The sequence below is a fragment of the Rattus rattus genome, chromosome 10 (assembly GCF_011064425.1).
Source record: "Rattus rattus isolate New Zealand chromosome 10, Rrattus_CSIRO_v1, whole genome shotgun sequence".
Classification (NCBI taxonomy): domain Eukaryota; kingdom Metazoa; phylum Chordata; class Mammalia; order Rodentia; family Muridae; genus Rattus; species Rattus rattus.
Window position 1 is genome coordinate 37,829,069 of NC_046163.1, and position 21,016 is coordinate 37,850,084.

The following is a 21,016-nucleotide window of genomic DNA, read 5'->3' on the forward strand; positions in this document are numbered from 1 at the left end:
CAGCTGCACTGGCCTTGAGATTGAGTTAGACTGGGATAGGAGGGCATGGTCAGTAAGGAATCATCTAGGAGCTGAGGATAACATAGTTTTCTTTGGCATTTAAGTCTTTACTCAGTAGAATCTTGAGACCGAAACCTCCAAACCCTTCCCTTCTCCTGCCACAGTTCAAGCTAATTTGTTCTCCACACTGACACATCTGTCCTTTGCAGCCTCTGCATGTACTGCTGCAGGATCATCCTTGGTGAAGTCACAGACTTCAGCCATGACTCCTGCTACCGTAGATGACACCATCTCTGATCTTCCTGGTGTTGACATTACCTCTGAGGGTGTTCTACCGCCAAATACCAGTGAGCTTCAGCATTTCTTTGCTGTGTGGTGTTGCGTAAGGTGTACACCCTCTGAGCGTTCATTCTCACAGAATGAATGACTTGTCAGTAACCCATACAGAAGGCTTCTGTGAGGATTCCTTTATTTATTTCAGCAACTACTAAAGTATTACGAAATCCTCATTGCCACTGCAAGGTCTCCCTAATAATAGTCTATAGGTCTTACAGAGCCCTGTCTTGGGATATACTAAACAGACTCTTGCAAGGCATTGTGGAGGATATCTGAATGGCATCAACTGTGTCACCTTCATATAAACATAACCGGGTAGCATTTCCAAACAGTCCCTCACCAGTGGCTTTTTTGCCTCACTCATGTTGGCCGAGTCCTACGTCCGCTCAAATTCTCTTCATACAGAATTTATTCTTCCCAGCAACTCCAAGAAGGAAGATATTTTCATCCTGTATTCCAGTATCTGCAGGCTTCTCAGTTTGTAGCATTTGAGTTTTTCTTGCCATTTTTTTTCCTGATGAGCCAGTGGGGCTCTTAATTGCATAACTGTAGAGTCTCATTTTTCCTGACATTAGAATGTGGGTGATAGTACCCTCCTCTCCCTTGATGCTCAAAATATTTTATAGAACAAATACACGATCTAGGCTGTATCAAAGCAGGTTGTGTCTTGTTTTAATAAAGTCTTATTTGAGAAAGCCCCTGGTGATGGGTTTAGTTAGTTACTTTCCAGCACGACATGATTTGTTTTTCTAAATTCCAAGTCCCAGTAATGCATCAGCTGTCTCTGGCTATTAACTAAACTGTAAGTGCTTGGGGGTGGAGCATTCCTATAATTATTTTTTCGAAGTGCCTACCAAAGGATTTTTCCTATAATATATATATGTGTGAGTGTCTGCTTAATTGGACTGGGTACATCAATTAGACTTGGGAAAGCATCTTCCAACCTAGCTTCTATGGGTTAGCCTCTATGATAGGTAGTGGAAACATGAAAACGTGGCACAATGATAAGGCTTTATTTAACAATGTAAATAAACAAAACAAGCACTCAGAAGCGATAACACTTAATTTCTCCATGGCAGCAATAGGAGGCCATAAAGAAGACTTAGCACTGAAACATAGGCAATGTATGGAATGTCTGGAAAAAGAATTCTTAGGTGCGAACATTTCAGTAGAGGAATGTAGTACATAAAAAAGCACTGAGGACTCCAAGCAATGTGGTAGTCAAGGAAGTGAGGCAGCCTGTAGCTCTAGACAGGATATAAACAAACACAGGGAAGGGAAGGATGAAGGAAGAGAATGAGCTAACTACGAAGAGCGCAAACCTGCCGCACCGTTACCATTGCACTTGCTTCTGTAAACAAGTAGCCAACCACTGGAAAATGTGAAAGCAGGCAAGGATGCAAGATTGTGGGTTGACAGTGCACATAGAGGAAAGGGACAAAAATATCAGTTGCAAGTTATTGCAATCACAGGAGGGCAGTGGCAAGTGCCTGCAAACAGTGATGACATCGTGTGATAAGAGCTGTAACAGCAGGGTGCACTGAGGGCTAGAAGAACAAGGAAGAGTGAGAATCTGTTCTTAAGGGTTTCAGGGAAGTGTTTTCAGGAAGCTGTTGTTGAAGCGTAGGTGTTGACCAGGATGACAAGGTGACAAAATGGCCTTCTGTGGAGGAGGAGATAATCTGTGCAAAGTCACTGGAATGGAAAGAATAGTCTAGTGAGAAAACTGAAACGTAGTTTCCTTCAGTAAAGTCTCTGGTGCATGTTTGTGGATTGTTTAGGAAGGAAAGCCAAAAGATCAGCAGAATCCAGGAAGAACATGGCCGTGACTGTACAGGTCTTGAGTCTGCTGAGTTAGCTAGTCAGTTGTGCTATGTGGAGGTCTCTCTCCTCTTGAGGCGGTGCAGATGCTAGCTGACAGCCAGGGGGCATGTCTGTGGGAGTGAGACAGGTACTGCCTGAGTCCTAATGTAAGATGAGAGAATGAAGGTGAAAACTTAAATAACACACCTTCTATTCAAAGGGTGGGTGGTGAGAAAGTGTGCCCTGGGAGCAAACGGGGAGAGAGCTGGACCAAATGCAGTTGTGTGAGTTGAGAAGCCATCAGATGAGAATGGAGATCAGAAGGGAAGCTGGGTTTGAGAAAGAGGGCAGGTATAGTCTGCAGTGTGTGATATTTTAGTGCTGGAGGAGGTTCTGTTTGTGGATTTGCTACTGCGACTGGGATGGGTTGATCATTAAATACGAGGGAATGGATTCCGTGTTTAATGTCCAAAATTAATCTGAAAGCGTTATCTTTCCCAAGGACCAGGTAACTTCCTAGAATGCTGAGGGTTGTAGTTCTTAAAAAATAACAAAGCCTCGTGGGAAAGTACCTCTGCCTATAGGTTCACTTCTGCAGTACTGGTCTAGGGTCATTCAGCTGGGAAATTCTAGCGAACGATCCTGAACAAAGTCTATCTCTTCGTCAGTATTTAATGTTTAATAAAGCTTGCTTCAAATTTGTCCCCAGATGGGGGAATTAGTTTTTCTCAGGGGAAGCTCAGGACTGACACATGCTGTAAAGATACTGGTATGAATAGTGTATCTCCAACTTGAAAGAACCAGAGGTTACTGGCAACCTCTGTATCTCTTCCTTCTCCCAATTCTCTCTACAGCCCCTTGGGAGACCCTGCACACTGATGGATGGGTGATCCTGGGCCCCAAACTCATCTCAGTGTTTCCTGAGATCAGCAGTTCCCAAAGCTCGAACCTTTATAGCTGCTCGGTTCTAGCCATACCCTGCAGTCTCTCACGGCAGCTACTTGCCTCAATTGTTATTCAGTGATGTGAACGATCAGTGACCTCTGAGCACAGGTCCCTGATACATAATGACCACTTTATAAGTGTGAGCAGTCACAATTAGGGCCATCTCTTTTCCTCTTCTTTTCCTCTTCTACAAAGTAGATAATAACCACTGGGCAGGCTCCTAGGTATATTATGAGGAGACAAATATTTAAAATGAAACAATGCATGGGAATGCTTAGCACAGTGTCCTCCACAATGGAACTTATGTTGCTATCCATAACAAATATTAACATAAGTAAGAAATTTCCAGGAGAACTCTACGTTTTGTTGTCTCGCTTTCTCACCCGCCCACATGTATCCTGCCTCCAGCAAAAGTTCCCTCTGCTTACCACCACTTCATCCAAAAGCAGCAGAAAATTAAGCCCTCTAGATGAGCAAGGCAAGCTTTTGCTTTACCATTCTCTCCAGTGGCGTCTGGGCTGAGAGGAGGATTCTGGTGTGACAGCATCATTTGCTCACCCATAAAACAAGGGCAAGCTCCTCCAGGGGGGAAGGTCCCCAGAAGCCCAGGTTTACACTGTGAGAGCATGTCCTTACAGCTCCCTCTGTGAACAGTAATGGGACTGTACTATAGGGCTGAAACAACTTTGCCTCCAAGAGTTTTGAACTCAGCTAGGGAGGCAGAGGGAGTAATGCCCCCTCGTGGCCTCTCGTAAACCTGACCCAGTCAAACTGGGGAGAGTCTGCCCTCAGCTCACCACTGCTGACTGTTTACCAGCAGAGGGCTGAGTCAAATGGCCAGTGCCTGTATCTTTACCACTATGTCTTGTTTGCTTTTGTCTTGCTTTCAGTGGGCTCTCCCCGAAGTCCTGTGAATAAGACCACCTTGACGCTGATCAGTGTCACCAGTTGTGTGATTGGCCTTGTGTGCTCTTCTCATGTCAGCTGCCCTCTGGTTGTCAAAATCACCCTACACGTCCCCGAGCACTTGATTGCTGATGGTGAGTTCATTCTGCCAAGGATGGAACCGCGGCTTCAGTAGTTGGTGGTTTTCAAGCTGGGCAAAAAGATGGAGAAACCAAGGATCACTATGGTGGGGAGGAGGGATACACCCCAAACCATAAGATAGAGGTTAGGTTGTATACAGATCATCTCAGAACTTGAGCAGATGAAAAACTTAATAGGTCATCTCCAATATTCTATGCACATTCTCTGTAGATAATCTCCTATTTGTAGAGAAATGCAAAGCACAGTGGCTATACCTGTGTAGGCATCATGGTCTTTTACCATTTGAGGAAGGAGCAGCTAACAAGGCACTAGAGGTGTTTTAGGATCGGCCATACTTTCGCTTGTGTTGTTCCAGTGATCGAATATTAACTGTATTAACTCGCTATAAACCTAGACCTTGAAAGTAATAATTTACCTTCATGCGGGGGGAATCCCAAAATGATAAGGGACTACCATAGATTCTGAGAGTCCCTGAATCATTTGGGGCCACAGCATCTAATTGACTTGTTAATATCTAGTCCCTCTGTTGCTGCAAGGCTGAAAACAGGTGGGGCGTGTTCACAGTGTTAGCAAACGTGCTATTTCACAGGGGGCGAACAGAGGCAGCGCATCCTTGTGACCTGGATCAGTGCCAATGCCTTGTGGCTGGGTCTGATGGAGTCATGCCATGGCCACCACAGAGCCACTCTGTCCTCTTTCCCGTAGGAATGCTCCTGCAATATAAGGTGAGGCAGGGCAGTAGGCGATGATACGGCTGGAAGGGTTAAGGTCCCTGGCCTCACAGCAGTCAATATGACTGCAGGACCTCCATCTGCCATTCCCTTGTGCTGATACTAATGGTAGGCTAGGATTGGTGGAAGTAACGATCCTGAATTAGGATGTGCCCTGCCTCTGGTGACATGTGCCCATGTATTGTGTGTGCCCCTGCAGATGTGTTTCTTCTCTGTCACCCTGTAGGGAGCCGCTTCATCCTGCTGGAGGGGAGCCAGCTGGATGCCAGTGACTGGCTGAACCCTGCCCAAGTGGTTCTCTTCTCTCAGCAGAACTCCAGTGGGCCCTGGGCCATGGACCTCTGTGCCCGGCGGCTCCTGGACCCTTGTGAACACCAATGTGACCCCGAAACTGGTAGGCGGGAGCACCGGGCAGCGGGTAACTGTCAGAGAGAGCGCATGCCTTTTGCAATCATTCTCTTGAGATTCAGACCATCTCTCCCAATTCCGCTGTCCCTTTTTCATCTCAAGCGTGGGACTTGCATGCATAGCAACATGTGATTAAGTCATCGAACATACAAACAGGCAATAGTCTGGCCGAAGCCTGGGTAGAATCTTAACCATAGCCTTACTCTGGAAAGGTCAGTTTGGAATAACGTCCATAGTCCATTTTGTCATTCTCTAGCTACTGTGACTATCTATTTTTGATTGCAAAATTAATTCATGTTTAGTATAAAACATAGTGTAGAAGAAAATGATAACCATCTATATTTCTGTCTCCTAGATAAATTGCTTTAAAATTCTTTATGTCCTTTCTTTCCATTACTAGTCTATGCATAATTTTTAAAAGGTTTCCTGGAAGCATAGGAAGTCTAGTTGAGTTTTCCTGAATTGGTTTCCTTAATACTCTATCATAAGATTTTTTTCCATAATCCAAATGCTCAGCAACGTTTTAATGGTCGTTTGCTGTTATACTGTACATCTGTACCATAACTCATTTAATCAGTCTTATTGCCTTAAATTTAGAAGGCTTTAGATTTTTTATTTTTATAAATAGCATTAAAACACACCTCTCAACCAAGAAAAGTGGGGCATATAGGAATTTAATTTCCTTCCAATGAATTTTAGAGATAGATCAACTACACAAAGACTGTTGACACGTTTAAGTGTGTGACTCCATCATGCAAGACTTGAATAGTTCTGAGTGAGGCCAAGATTCATGTATTGTGAAGTGGAGTTGCTGTCTTGCTCCGTGAGTGCTGCAAGCCCAGGATCCCAGGTAGATTTGCACTTTTGTGGTAGGAAGGTTGTTTACTCTTCTTGTTACCATGACAGAATATTGAACAGAAACAACTTAGAGGCAGAAAGGTATATTTTGGCTCATTTTGAAGGAAACACAGTCCATTCTTGCAAGGAAGGCTTGGAATATAGGGTTCTATATGGTGGGAAGATGGCTTATTACCTCTTTATGGACCAGAGAGCCTAGGTGAAATTGGAGTTAGCCTAGAAGTTTTAATCCTTACCTTTACTCCTATGCCCCTACACCTGCCACCTAACCCTCATGTCCAAAACTGGCCTTCCAGTGCCACCAACTGGGGACCAAGTATTTGACAAAATTTCACATTTAAGCTGTAGTAAGAGGTTCATATGTAGTAGCGACTACAAAAAGGAATTTCAGGAGTTAGAGTATCACTGTTGAAACCCTACTGGAGAAGAAGTGTAACGCTACAGAACAAAGGAAGGGGTCATGAACCAAATCCTCAAGATCTTTGTTATGTGTAAGTCCTGAGACAGGCTGGGGGTGGTTTGTATCTTCAGAGAGTTCAGTTCAGAGAGGTCCTTCTCCAGATGTAGCCTAAGACATATGATCTGTATGTAATTGTAATTTATTATTAAACCCCTTTGAGAAAGGAGCAGGTAGCCATGATATCTAAAGTTCATGTTCTGAGGTTTCAAACTTATTTTTACGTGGGCCCATCACAAGGATTCTAGGTCCCCATATGGAAGAGAAAGTACAGCACTTTCAACATCTGATGTCTAAGACAGTGCTTGCTTGCTGTCCCTCCTACGCTGTCAGGCAAACACCAAACCAAACAGATGGGCTGTGCACTATGCCCAAAAGCTAGTGTGCTTGGAAGAAATTAAAAAGAGCTCATCTCAGAGGTGGGAACTCTCCATGTAGCAGAGCTGGTCTCTGGTACCCTCGTTCTCCAGCTGGTTAGGATTAGGAGGATTTGGGACAATCTTAGCTGTTAAACTCACTTCTGAGAGCAACAAGATCTCTAGAGGATCTTACATGTTTCCTTTTGGCCTTGAAAAAAAATCAAGGGCCTACAATTACATGTGGAAAGGAAGTAAGTGTTGTTATACACTTGGGAGGGTTAGACATGAGCTGCCTTCTTACTTTACATAATGTTTGGTTATTATTTGCCCAGAGTCCCAGGGCTACTGATAAGGAGAGTTTGTGTTTAGCCTATCATTAAGTTAGAGCAAAAATAGGGTTATTAGATGTTAACATGAACTGCTCAGGTATGCTGGGTCCAACATGTTTGTCACTCAACTCTTAAGAGGTAACCTGGACTGAACATTCCTAGTGGATGTGCCATAAAGCTGGTTGACAATAGAGAAGTCTCATATCTATTCTCTAACCCCTTATAGATGTCTAATTTCTAATCCTTGCTACAAAATGACTGTGGAAAGCCCCTGTCTTGCAAATTGTTTCCCAGTATCTCTAACAACTAAAGAATTTCTGACTGAAAAGCCACAAGGGATACTAAATATAACAATCGGAGCCCTGCAACAGAACTAAGGGACAACATCTTCATTTGGTAGGGCAGCCGAGAAACGAGGCTGTGGAGCCTTTCGTTTTCATTAATGCTGGGATTGGAACCCCGCCCACCCCTGTGCTGCTTCTCTCTGCACATGTGATGATGTGGTCATCCCACACGCGTTCATCACCAAGAAACTTTATCGCCTCCCACACTCCATCCTAGGAGTCTTTCTCTAAAGAGCTGAGTGTGGGAATTGGCTTCGAGTCAAGTCAACGTTATTTTTTGCAATCCTCCAGCTAGCTCACTTGGAAATGTCAGAGTGTTGGGGCATGTGCTTTCCCAGCCGAGCTGAGGGGTCTGCCCATATGGATGCATAGGGCTGTGCAAATGCACTTGTGTATTTTTTTCACGCAGACACGCATACCCATAAACACACAAGCACACAAACACAGATGCTCAGGCACTGTGAAGGAGCAGTCTTTGGTGCCTGGAGCATTCCTTAGGCAGCTTTCCTAAAAGTGTCCCAAAGTTAAGTGTCTATTTACACATCATCTGCACGGGACTCCACAGTACTAGGTGTGAGAGACAGAAACATGGAATTGCTCCTCCAGATGCCCACATCCTCCTCCTCACAATCTGTAGATGTGTGATGTTGCACGACACAGGAAGGTTAAATGGCATGTAGAATTGAAGTTGCCAGGGCTGGAGAGATGGCTCAGCGGTTAAGAGCACTGACTGCTCTTCCAGAGGTCCTGAGTTCAATTCCCGGCAACCACATGGTGGCTCACAACCATCTGTAGTGAGATCGGATGCCCTCTTCTGGTGTGTCTGAAGACAGCGACAGTGTACTCATATACAAAAAATAAATAAACAAGTCTTTAAAAAAAGAAAAAAAAAAAAAGAATTGAAGTTGCCTAACAACTGGTATCAAAAGAGCAATACCCTAGATTATCTGGGTGTCCTAGTGCTGTGACAATACTTCTCAAAAGTAGAAGTGAAAATAGGTTAAATTAACAAGATGAAAGAATGATTCATTAAGCTCTTGTATACTTTAAAGGTGAAGGGCACGTCATGAATCAGGCATGCAGATAGCCTTTAAAGCCAGGAAGCAGGTTCTCACTCATAGCCTCTAGAAGGAGGCAGAGCTCTGTAAAGACTTACTATGTAGGTACTTTAATTTTAGCCACATAGAACCCACATTGGTCCCCTCTGTCCCATAATCAAGTAATCTTACTTTAGACATATGAGTTTGCCTACAAATACACCAAAAGAAGGACAAAACAGTCAAAGGGGAGAAACCTGTTATACTCCCTCTTCCTATACCCCCAGCATAACTCTAGAACTTCAAAAGAAGTGTGAGGGCCTGTGAAAGAACCGGAATATAAGAAACTCGCTGGCTCACCCTGGTTCCAGCCCTCCTCTCTTCCTCTCCACTTATATTCTAACGCCATGTTACCTGTGAGGGGCAGAGCTCAAAGACCAGCCTGGACAGTAGCAAACGGAGACTAGCAAATGTTCTTATAATCATCCCAACTCCTCAGGCCTTCTGGTTATATGTGAGCATGCCCGAGAAAGGAGAGACCTTCATACCTGCCATTTGTAATCTCTCCTAAGCATTGTGATCCTCTCCTAGCAGGTATCAACTTGTGATGAGTCACTCCCAGTGCCTGACTTTGGGAAGATTGAGGATACTTGTAATTAGGCTCAGACTCGCTGAGGACTTCACACAATACACTGTGGACCATCTCCTCACTGCTTTGTAATGTCAGGTGGAAAAATGTGGGAAAATGTTTTCGGCAAAAAATTGTGCTAGGCGGTGTTTATCAGGAGCCCAGCATGTTATTGTCACTGTGATTTGCTTAGACAATCAAAGCTCCCTGCACAACGCTACAAAGCAGACAGTATTTTTATCTCCACTTTAGAGAGATGTTGACAAACTGGCTTAACACCCTTGCTCAGTTAATAGCCCAGCTGGACTGTAAACTCAGGACACATATCAGAATATATTGTATCAGAACGCATGTATCAGAAATCACATTTCTGGTCATTTTTTAATGTTTCTTCCCATGCTGCTCTTTTGGAAGGACACCTAGATAGAAGGCTTAGGGTTCCTCTCCTTCCTTCTGGGTGGCTGTTGAGAGCTTCAGATTCTGACAAGGCCTTTTGCTAAGTGCTAATCTTCTTGCCAACTTCACCGGACTGCCCCCTGCCTCCCCAAGCATCTCTGGTCAAGTTGGGAGAGTCACAAGCATTAAGGCTTACACTTAGTGTCTGCTAGATCCTATCATAAGTTGCTCATTTCCACTTTGTTTCCTGATGACAGACTACCTAGTTACATTGGCTTTTCTTTCTACTCTCTCCAAACCTTTGTTCTGCCATTGGAGCAGTTGTGGAGGCCTCCGACTCCTGCTCCATTTCTCAGCCACATCAATTCTGGCCACAGCATCCACTGACTTTTTCAAGATAGGGAACTTTTTTTTAATGTCTGCAAGGAGCATAGGCATCCAAGAAAACTCAAACTTGAATGTTTTCTTATCTATATAATATGCACTCAAAAATCCTTTCTTTCCCAGGTCATTCTATGGCCAACACAACCAGGTGAAAAGTATCAAGCATCAACCATGTTTCCAGAAAATTCAGCCTCAAACTCTGCTTGTCCTATGCCATCTCCCACCCCCACCCCTGGGAGTTTTTAAGCTAATTTATCAGGAGAGCTCCATTCTCATTTTGCTACTATAGCCTGGATTGCATACCCATTCCAAATTCTTTTCTGCTAGTCCATTAAAGCACCTTCCTTTGGGATAATAAGCTTTAACATGTTCCCTGTCTTCTCTCTCAGAGTTCCATGGGGGTCATTCAGCTCTGGGCATGGCTCTCTTCTGCTAACTCCCTGTGGTATGGAATTATTAGGCAATTTGATGTTACCCACATCCGGTTGAACATTTTCTTTTTAGACAAGGGACAACAGTCCTATTTAATAAAAGCCAACCACTACCTGAAGCAGTTGGATAACCAGGGCGTTTGGCCTTGATTTGGGTTTACAATCTAAGAAATATGGTGATTTTAGTCAAATCTGAGGACCCCTAGCTTCAAGGTCTTTTTAATCTCTACATTAGATTTGTGACCAAGTCATTCAACTGTAGAATGGGAAAAGACCAAAGGTCCTGATCGCCATGAAAGGTATTTGTCTTTCTGGTACCAGACAAAGGTACATATAGAGATCTCTATTCCTTCCACCCTTGCAGAGGGCTTTCCTCATTGACAGTGTGATCCACAGAACAGCTCCAGCAGCCACTGTGACATGTTACGCTCTCCTGACTGGGCATTCTCTGTGGCTATGGCACATCTTTCTGTTGGATTCCTATGTACAGCACCACAGAGTCAGCACCTCATGTGTTCCCTGCCATCTGTCACAGCAGATGCAGAGACTGTAACACTTGGGCTTAGGAGGGCATCCAACACCCTTGTGGGGGTCTTTAAAATTCACAGCTAACAGTCGGAGTCTGTGCTTACATGAAACCCCTCTTGAAGTCAAGATTTAGCAGTTGGTTTCTATAGTAACGTTCCTCATCAAGTCTGAACTCCTTGCAGTATATATGGGCAAACTGGTTTGAGGAGGAATGAAGAAGAGGAAAGTTCGGTGGATTCCAGAAATGAGGATCTGTTGAGAGGCAGATTTTGGATATCCCCAAACTCTAGCCTGGTGTGTTTGAAAATTCCTGATTCTCTGACTTAGGGCGGCATATGCCATTATATGAGGAAAAGCTTTATCTGTTGTCAGCAGTGTGTCCCCACATGGTAATGAGTGATGGAAGCGTCATGTGGAGATAATGACCGTGAAGGCAATTTGGGGAGGTAAATGCACTGTACAAATGGTAGGTATTTACGTCATTAGGAAAATGGGGCTCTGCTTGAACTCAGAGTTGTTGCTGAATTTATTTTGATATGTTTTGTGGTAACCAGACATCAAATGTAGAAGATCCTCTTTCATTGTTAATCCCTAGTTCTAGACAAAGGGTTCAGCTTAGACTGTTCTCGTTTTGTGTTATTGTTATTTTGTTTTTGTTTTTGAGTCAGGGTCTCATGTTGTCTGGGATGGCCTCAAAATCACTATGTGGCTGAGAAAGACCTTATGCTTTTGAGTCTTCTGTCTTTACCCACCTAGTGCTGGGCAGGCTTACAGGCATTCTCCATCATGTCTAATGCATGCAATGCTAAAGATTGAACCCATGGTCTAACATGCTGGTCTAACAAGCACTCAACCGGCTGAGCTACATCCCAAGGTTCAGTTGAGACCAATCTGATAATCAGATATGTACTTGATACACTCATATGATACCATCCTCCTTCTTAGCATCCTATTTTTGTCTAATTGACAATGAGGGCAATCAGGAGAGTACATTTTCCAAAAGAAAAGACACAGTCGAGCATTTAACTCATTAATTGGCATAGATATCTTGGTATTGTGAGTATTGCTATAGATAAACAGATCAAATGTTTGTTTGTTTATTGTGTGTGATGTAGTCCACGTGTGCACACATACGCAGGTATATTTATGGATGTGCATGTGGAGTCTAGAGATCCACTTCAGCTACTTCCTTCTATTACTGTCTATAGATTTTTTTTTTAAAAAGTTGACACAGGATCCCCTACTGAATCTAGAGTTCACTCCTTCTGGTAGATTGACTGACCATTGTGTTCTTTACTCCTGCCTCCACCTTGTGAGCTAGGGTTACATGTACTCAGTGCCATGTGTGCCTTTTACATGGATGCTGGGAATCCACACCCATGTTCTTACACTTGAGCAATAAACACTTTACCACTGCACTATATTCTCAGGCTAAACATTTTAATTACTTAAAATTTGAATCATAGTCTGTTGGTTAATATTGACTATTAACTTTACATAGAAGACACAATCCTCTCGGCATGTCTGTGGTGGTTATTTAAATGGGGATAACTGAGGCAAGAAGATATATATATATATATATATATATATATATATATATATATATATATATGAATGAATGAAACAGGTAAGTGTTCCAAGGGCTAGAGTCCTGAATTGGATAAAAAAAGATAAATCCAGCTGAGGACCAGCACTCATTGTCCCTCATTTCTTGGTTGTAGTTGCAGCCATGCCACCATGATGACTGTAGGGATAAGCCAAGCCCATGAACTGCTTTTATCCATTATTTGCCACAACAGAAGACAAGCCATGAGTCCCCACAGTATCTATAAGTAAAGCCTACTTATTTGATAGCAACCTTATGGGGTTTCTAATTTCCTTGGAACTCTTAAAGCTCAATGCCTTACTCTCCACTTAGCTCTGAAACCCACTTTTTACAATCTTAGTTATCTTTCCTTTTATCAGAAAGTGGCCATCGTTGGCAGGTCTTATCGCTGGCCACTTAATTTCAAGCTGTATTTCTGTTGTCTCACTTTAAGCTCGTTCCATGGGCATTTGTAGCTATAGCCCAGTACCAGAGAAGGTAATAAATTTGGGCCTGGAGTAGGTCCCAATATGGCCTGTGATACTAAAATCAGATTCTCCCGTACATGAAGCAATGCACTAATCTCTAATACTTTTTAGATTCTTCTAAAACTACAAAGTTACCCATTTTTACTATGCCCACCAGTACATGGAGCTGAGTGTGGTTGGGGTGGAAGTCAAGGAGCTGTTAGTGGGTGTAGAGGCCCTGAGAGGCAATAGCTTCTAGGTAGATATTAAAATGCATGAGCAAAAATCTGAAACAAAAATTGGCCCACTCACACAGTTCAGACTCTTCTCCTCTATGGGAGTCGTTTCCTTCACTTTTTATTAAGTTTTATCCTCATAAAGAGGAAAGAGCATTTAAAGCTGTCGATCTATTTATAGCCATCTGAAGTTTCCCTTCCTTAGGAGACAAATAGACTAGATGCATATTGTCTCCTCAGGATTTGGCACCTTTGTAAATTTGTTATTTACAAATTTTGAGAAGTCACACTTCGTTATTGCACTGGGTATGAATTAAACAACCAGCTTTTGAAAGATGAAGAGCAAAGGCTTGAGTGTAACATATCACACGGCTCAGGGACAAGTAACACCAAGCAGTCACATCGGGAAGCAACTGCTACTGTCTTTAGGTAGTCAACAGAGCGATGGCTGCTAATCCTTTGGGAGATCTCAAGCTAACTTCTTAACTAGATGAAGACCATGTGACCCTGCCTTGGAAAGACTAATACCCTCAAATAGGAAATGAAATATGCAGTTCCAGAGGCTTTAGGAATCTCTTGGGATATAAAGAAAACAACTCCTATATAACTAATGGGATGGAGGAATGGGCAGATTCTGAGTAAGGCCGGCTTGTAGATACTTGTTTACTAGCTTCAAAAGATAGACATTTTCACTAAAACAAAAAAAATGGAGTTCCTACAAAAACAGTAGAGGAGTTTTCAACCTCCTTGAATTACAATGGCTGTCCTGTGGACTAATTGCGGTATGGTCAGTGTCTCAAGTCATATAGTCATAGGTTCAAGTATTAAGTGTTTCATTTTTTAAGAGGCTAACAAGTCTTGACTTGTTGAACCTTCAAAATTTCCTATCGCAATAGCATAGTAACAAGACCTTGGTTTCAGATTCTTAGAAGCCCCTCAAGTAGTTCACAAGACTGTGCAGACTTTAAACATTTGCCATCACTTGCTCGTTATCCTACAATCGCTTAGACTTGAGAAAATGAACAGAAAGTGTCCGCTTCCTCAACGACTCGCTGGTTTCTGGGCTTGCAGAGCACACACCCTTGGTCCTTTGCAGATGTTAGAAGATACCTCAGTGTCTAACATCATCATGCATTGGAAAACTGGGTAATTCATTCATGAGGGCAGTGGAGAGGGGCATTGGGACACAGTGCGATGTACGTTATCCTTTGTTCTGTTACTGAAGTCTGGGTTTAATTTGATCATTTCACATTAACGTACTCAAACACTGACATGGTAGTTGATCGACTTGTGTTTCTCTCTTCCTCCTACCCTGATCCTAAGGGGAATGTCTGTGCTATGAAGGCTACATGAAGGATCCTGTCCACAAGCACCTTTGCATTCGGAATGAATGGGGGACCAACCAGGGGTAAGTGAGATAAATCGGCAGTTTCCCAAGTCACTGCACTCTCACTCAGACATGATGGGAGCAACCGTACACAGAGAAGCAGAGTTAACGGGTGGCTGTATTCTGAACAGTCCGGTAGTAAAAGTGTCACTGTACCTTTCCATAGTCATACCATGCCGATGATGTCCATGTCACCTTCTCTTCCACTTACGAGTCAGGAAATGGTGCCTCTGACTCTAGCCCTGCAGCCCCCCGCTGGGATCTGAAAACGAAGCTTCCTTTTTCTTCTTTTCTACTCCACCTCCATTCATGACGATTCTTCAGGCAGAACTTAGCTCCCTGAGACACGTGAAGACGAACAGACTCTGCGGTAGCTCTCAGAGCTTGATGAGTCCTGGGAGAAACTGATTGGAGTCAAAACCAAAAATGTTCCCAGCAACACTGTCAGCAGGGGTGACATACAAGACTCAGGCAGTGCTTGGCGCTGAGGAAGAACATTTGTGCCTGATCCCCAGTTACCACTTCTTCGTATGACTTTTATTTTCCCATAACTACATGTGACTTCAGAAAAGTAGTTACTTTATCTATTCCTTTTTTTTTGGTTACACTCTTTGAATGTTTGTACTATAATAAAACATACATAACATAAATTTACCATGTTAGTAGGTTTTAACTCTATTATTCAATGAAATTAAACTATATCACTAGGGAGTCATCACCACTATATATTTCATGTTGCGATGATTTTTAAAAAGCAGTTTTTGTGTCTTGTTTTGAATTCTGAGAGCTTGCTTTCGGCATCAGGCAAATGGAGAGAAGGTTCAATAAATACTAACTAAGAATAGCAATCAATGGGATAGGGAGAATCAGAAGGAAATCAAGGCAAAGGCATGTGGGTGAGTGATTGATTGCACTGCAAATTAGATCTGTGTTGGCAGCCTGACAACATGAACAAACAAACAAACCATCAAACAAAAACCAAAAACCAATGTCATTTCTGACATTGCCATAGAAACTCTCACTCCTGGGTCAGTGATCAGCCCCCTGTACGGGATCCCGATGAGACCAAACCTAGAATATTGAGTGCAGTTCTGGACTCTCAAAGCAATAAATATGGTGACAAATGGGTGAGCGTTTGGAGAAGAGCAATAAAAATGATTGAGGAGCCCAGGGGAGTGATTTATGATAAGGGGCGAGAAGAACTCAAGTCTGATGACTTAGCCAGCCGATGACTAGTCAAGGTGTGATAGATGCCCCTCGCTGTGGAAGAGGGCAAATGTTCTGGAACCCAGTTAAGGGAGAAGGACAAGAGTAAATGAAGTCAGGAAAAGGAAATCTGGATCACAGGTCAGAAAAGTTAGGGAAGTCCAAATGTCAGGATTTGTTGTGTTAGTGAGAATGAAGAATGCCTTGGTTTGTACAGAATGTGAGCTTTTATCAGGTAGGCAACCCACAAATTATAAAGAAAAGTGTCTAGAGAAGAGAGTAGAGGATTGGCTAACAGATGTTGTCAAGTACGATATGAATGCAGAATGGCATTTCACTGGTTAAATTCTGCAATGTCCCCTGACTGTTATTCCCTCTGAGCTGTTTGCACGGTTGCTGTGGAGCCAGCCCTTTGGCTTGTGTGATGGCTGCGATTCTTAGCTGACCATTCTTACTGAGTTAAATGTTGTAAAAGGTGATGGATAACCACCTCTCTATCTCGTAGCCTGCAATCTTGCCGCCGAAGAAAACAACTACGAGATATCATTTCACATTTGCTCTAAATGATCCAGCCTGGCCTTCTGCCTGTGATTGGATTTGGTGGCTAATCGCTCAAGCTTCCACATCCCTACCCTTGTAGACATATTGTGTGAGGATGGGCCTGACTTCACTTGGTAATTGCAAAGCCTTTGTTATTCCCTATGGCTGGATGTAGAGACAGTCTTAGGATGCAGACAAGAGCCTCAGGGGAAAAGGGGAGAGGTGCCAGCACTGCTGTCCTTAGAAACAAAATAGACTAAAGCATTGAGCTGCAGACTGACGAGAACATTAGCCCCAGGAAATAGACGAAGACACCTAATCTGTCATTTCCATCTCTAATTTCCATTATTCTATGATCGTCAATGTCTATGAGGTCTCATTGTGGACAATAATAAAATTATAGATCAACTATTAGCAGGATGGAGAGGAGTGAGTATCTTGAGGACATTGGAGTGATAAGCAGCTTGAATTCATATTTATAATACGACGCCAGACAAATGGATGCGGTTTTCCTCCTGAAATAAGACCGTAAGTGGAAAGTAGAAGATGCCATACATCGTGATTTAAGTCAGGGTACCAAACTAATGTAATGTTTCTTTAGATGATTTTCCCCAAATTAATTGAAATTGGTTTGAACGTAAAGACTATCATTTGAACTGAAAACTGCCTGACAGATTTCTAAATGATGATACATATTAGAGCGTTATGGGAAAATCAATGATAAGTCTGATTTTCCTGGAATTTTCATTGAATGTTCTAGAAGGTGAAGGTGAACAGCCCACATAAGGAGTACTTACGTTTTCCTCTTAACATTCTAATATGGCGTCCATTAAGACTGCAGCAGGTTTATTCTAGGCAGAAAACCCAAATACATCTCAAATAATGGTTGAAGTCATTTGTGAGAAATCTAAGGTTGATAACCAAGGGAAATGTGGCAAAAAACAATTGTGATTTTCAGAGAAAAAAGAAAATTAATCAAGGATATTCATATAAAAAGTTACAAATAGATACTTCTGTGAGGAAGATTAATATATCTGAAATGTTAGGCAACTACTACCTGCTTTAGCTCATATAGTTCTGTAAAAGAGAGAAAGAGAGAGAGAGAATGTAATTATGTTTGAGTGTATGTAAATATGCACTGTATGATTTTACAGTGTATAAATGTGAGTATCTGAGACTTTGAGTCTATGTAAATAAATATGTAGTGTCTGTATGATTGTACAGTATTTGCGAGTGTGACTATATGTAATACCTAGTGTCTGTATGATTGTATAGTTTGTGTGTGAGTGTATGTGAATATGTAGTGTCTGTGTGATTGGACAGTGTGTGAGTGTATGTGTATGTGAATATGTAGTGACTGATTGTACAGTGTGTATATGACTATGTGTGTAAATATATAGTGTCTGTATGGTTGTATAGGGTATGTGTGAGCCTGAGTACTTGTAAATAGGTAGTATCTGTATGATTGTGCAGTGTGTGAGTGTGTGTAGGAACGATCCAGTTTGTTTAAAGAATGGCTCTTACTCCTATATCCTATCATCTACTCGTCAATTCATTTATGTTTTGGTAAATGTTCATCTCCTTACTTACTCTTTGGGTGAAGAACATGTGTGGTTGCTATGCCTAAAGGCAAGGTAGAGTTTCTGTCCTGGGATAACTAATAGTCCACATAGGAAAATAGACATATAATGAACAATTACAAATAGTTCTAAGACCTACTAGGAGAAAGATTTTGATCAAAGGTCAATGAGAGCAGAGTTAACTGGTGACTTAGATAAGGTTTAAGAATTATAATAGAGTTTCATGGAGAAGCCAGATTTTTTAATTGTTGTATTTACTAAGTAAAGGAGCATGGGTTTACAGGAATGGTAGATGAATAGTTTAAAAGTCTCTTGCACATGGCCAGGAGAAAAAGTTAAAGTGGGTAAAAGCTAGCATAATAGGTACAAGTAGACAAATGGAGAATGGCTGAGAATTAGAGAACCTGTGTCTAAAGTCTTTGAAATACATAATTCTAGTACTTCAATCCGGCCAGCAATGCCCAGGAGAAAGCAAGCAGTGTGAGACATTTATGTATTGGTCTACATGGTAAAGCCAGCTGCTCCGACTTGCACAGTTTAAGGGGTCCAAGTGGAAGATTATTAAACAGTAGAATTCATTGCCTAAGAAGAACATTTTCATTAAAAGTAAAATTAGTTTCATGACTACTTAAGGAAAGCCGTGAATAATAGATTCAAATGGGTCATTCAAAGAAGATGAGATGTTTGAAGATACATCCTCGATCTTGGATGCTGGCAACAAAATCAAGCACTCCTGGTCAGGATGCTCTGTATTATTCAATTGCCAGGGAGGAAACCCAGGGCTGAAGCATCCGAAAGATCACCATGGTTTCTGTGTCATCCATCTTCCCTATATGACTTTTCTAGGTAATTTTTTGCCCTCCCATCACTGTGGCTTCATGACACAGCTTGAACCTGTTGGAAGCTGCATTTGGTATTTGTTTACTAGGACAGCAAAGACAAATTGAAAGTGTTCACCAATGAGAAATGCAAGCAGTAAATTGAGTGTGGAAGAAGCAAGCAAGATTGATTTACATGAGAATATCAGAGAAGAAAAGAGACACCCAAATTTGTTTAGATACTTTAGAGTTATTAAGAAAGACTGTAATAATGGCTTTTTGTTAAATTAAAAGTGTACTCAAGGGTCTCTAGATACATCTTTCAGAATACCACAATTAGATTAAATTCATGCTTTTGGAGGCTCCTGATAAATAATAGTCTGATTACTTATTCTGTCATCTCAGCTGCAGAGGACAACACCAAGGAGATTCTCCAATAGAGAAATGTAAAATATCACTGGGTTTCCATGCTGAAGGATAAAGACAGAGTGATAACTCATGAGATGGGGAGAGACCTGCTGAGAGAAATGAGCAGGTGTTCTTCCAGCGATTTAAAACCTATTGTCAGGAGTGACCCTGCTCACAGGACATCTCCTTTCTTATGGATGCCCAGGGAGATGACACTCTAGCATGTAGTTCCTACTATCTTGCCTTAACTCTAGGTGGATCATGTTACCAGCCCCACTCGAAACACACACACACACACACACACACACACACACACACACACACACACACTAGCTTTAGCTCAATGGCCAGGCTCTTCTAAGCCTTCCTCGGTCATCGTGCCCTTGTTTTCACTCCCAGCTCAGCACCATAAATCTACCCTCAAGTTTCATTGCTCAGTTACTTTTAGTCCTAGCTCAGCACCCTAAATCTTTCCTCAGCTCAATGATCTCTAATCTCTAGCCTGCTACTCCAGGCCTAGTTGAGGAAGTAGCCAATGGCCACTTCACCCAAAATCTCACATGGTAGATGGCTTTTTCTCCCTCCAAAACATGGTGAAGTCCTTTCTACTCTCTCATCTGCTAGCCTGTAGAAAAACTGGAATTCCCTCCTATTCTGCCCAGCTCATTGACTGCTAGCATGTTTATTGATCGATCAAGAACCAATTGGGGAACAGGACATTCAGTGTTCACATGTACATTCCTGAACAAAATGTCAGAACCACCCCGTACATGACACCTTTTAGAGGACATCCCCAGATACTGACTCCCTTATTCATACACGGTCCACACTATCTTAAGATGACCTTGACATTGTCCAGGTGCTTATACTTCTTCTGTTCCTGCAACTTCTTCATTCTTATTTATCCAGTAAGTTCTGCTTAGGCAGGGAATCCAATATGATAAGGATTAATATCTCCATATAAACTCATGAAATCTAGTGTGTGTGTGTGTGTGTGTGTGTGTGTGTACTTGTCTTGTATAGGTACACTGCATATGCATATGCATGTAGAACAAAGACCGACTTTAGGTTTCTTCCATAATTGCTTTTCTACGTTACTGGTTGATATATGATCTCTAGCTGGTCTTGGAGCTTACCAACTGGATGGACAGCAAATCCTAGGATTCACCTGTCTCTACTTTCCAAAGCTGGGATTATTGATGTACTCCCTTAAGACCAGCTTAAGGTTCTAGGGAGATGAACTCAGGTCTACATGCTACAAGCGTGTCATTTAAAGAGGTAAAAACCTCTTCACAGCTGTGCTATAGCCACTGTGTGGCTCTAGTTCCATGCTGGATTTAGGACTCAATCTGAACTTCATTGACCATCTACGAAACTCTTTAGAAAAATGCATGATAGCAAAAACTATCCTCAACAAAAAAAGCACTTCTGGGGGAAATCACCATCCCTGATGTCAAGCTGTATTACAGAGCAATAGTGATAAAAACTGTATGGTATTGGTACAGAGACAGGCAGGTAGATCAATGGAATAGAATTGAAGACCCAGAAATGAACCCACATACCTATGGTCACTTGATCTTTGACAAAGGAGCTATAACCATCCAGTGTAAAACAGACAGTATTTTCAACAAATGGTGCTGGTTCAATTGGAGGTCAGCATGTAGAAAATTGCAAATTGATCCATTCTTATCACCCTGTACAAAGCTCAAGTCCAAGCGGATCAAGGACCTCCACATAAAACCAGATAAACTTAAACTAATAGAAGAAA

The 21,016-nt window shown here is 42.2% G+C and overlaps 1 protein-coding gene across 5 annotated transcripts in view; it reads left to right on the top strand.

Annotated features, from left to right (window-relative positions):
* Astn1 (astrotactin 1) overlaps positions 1 to 21,016 on the top strand; it is a 307,737-nt gene that overhangs the window by 141,629 nt on the left and 145,092 nt on the right. For 3 of the 5 annotated variants that reach the window (XM_032914599.1, XM_032914597.1, XM_032914601.1), the window contains exons 6-8: positions 3,975 to 4,124; positions 5,089 to 5,256; positions 14,633 to 14,717. In XM_032914599.1, coding sequence (XP_032770490.1) covers positions 3,975 to 4,124; positions 5,089 to 5,256; positions 14,633 to 14,717 — 403 coding nt within the window. Of the gene's footprint in view, positions 1 to 3,974; positions 4,125 to 5,088; positions 5,281 to 14,632; positions 14,718 to 21,016 lie in introns of all 5 variants that reach the window. The other 2 variants (XM_032914598.1, XM_032914600.1) reach the window with 1 other exon arrangement.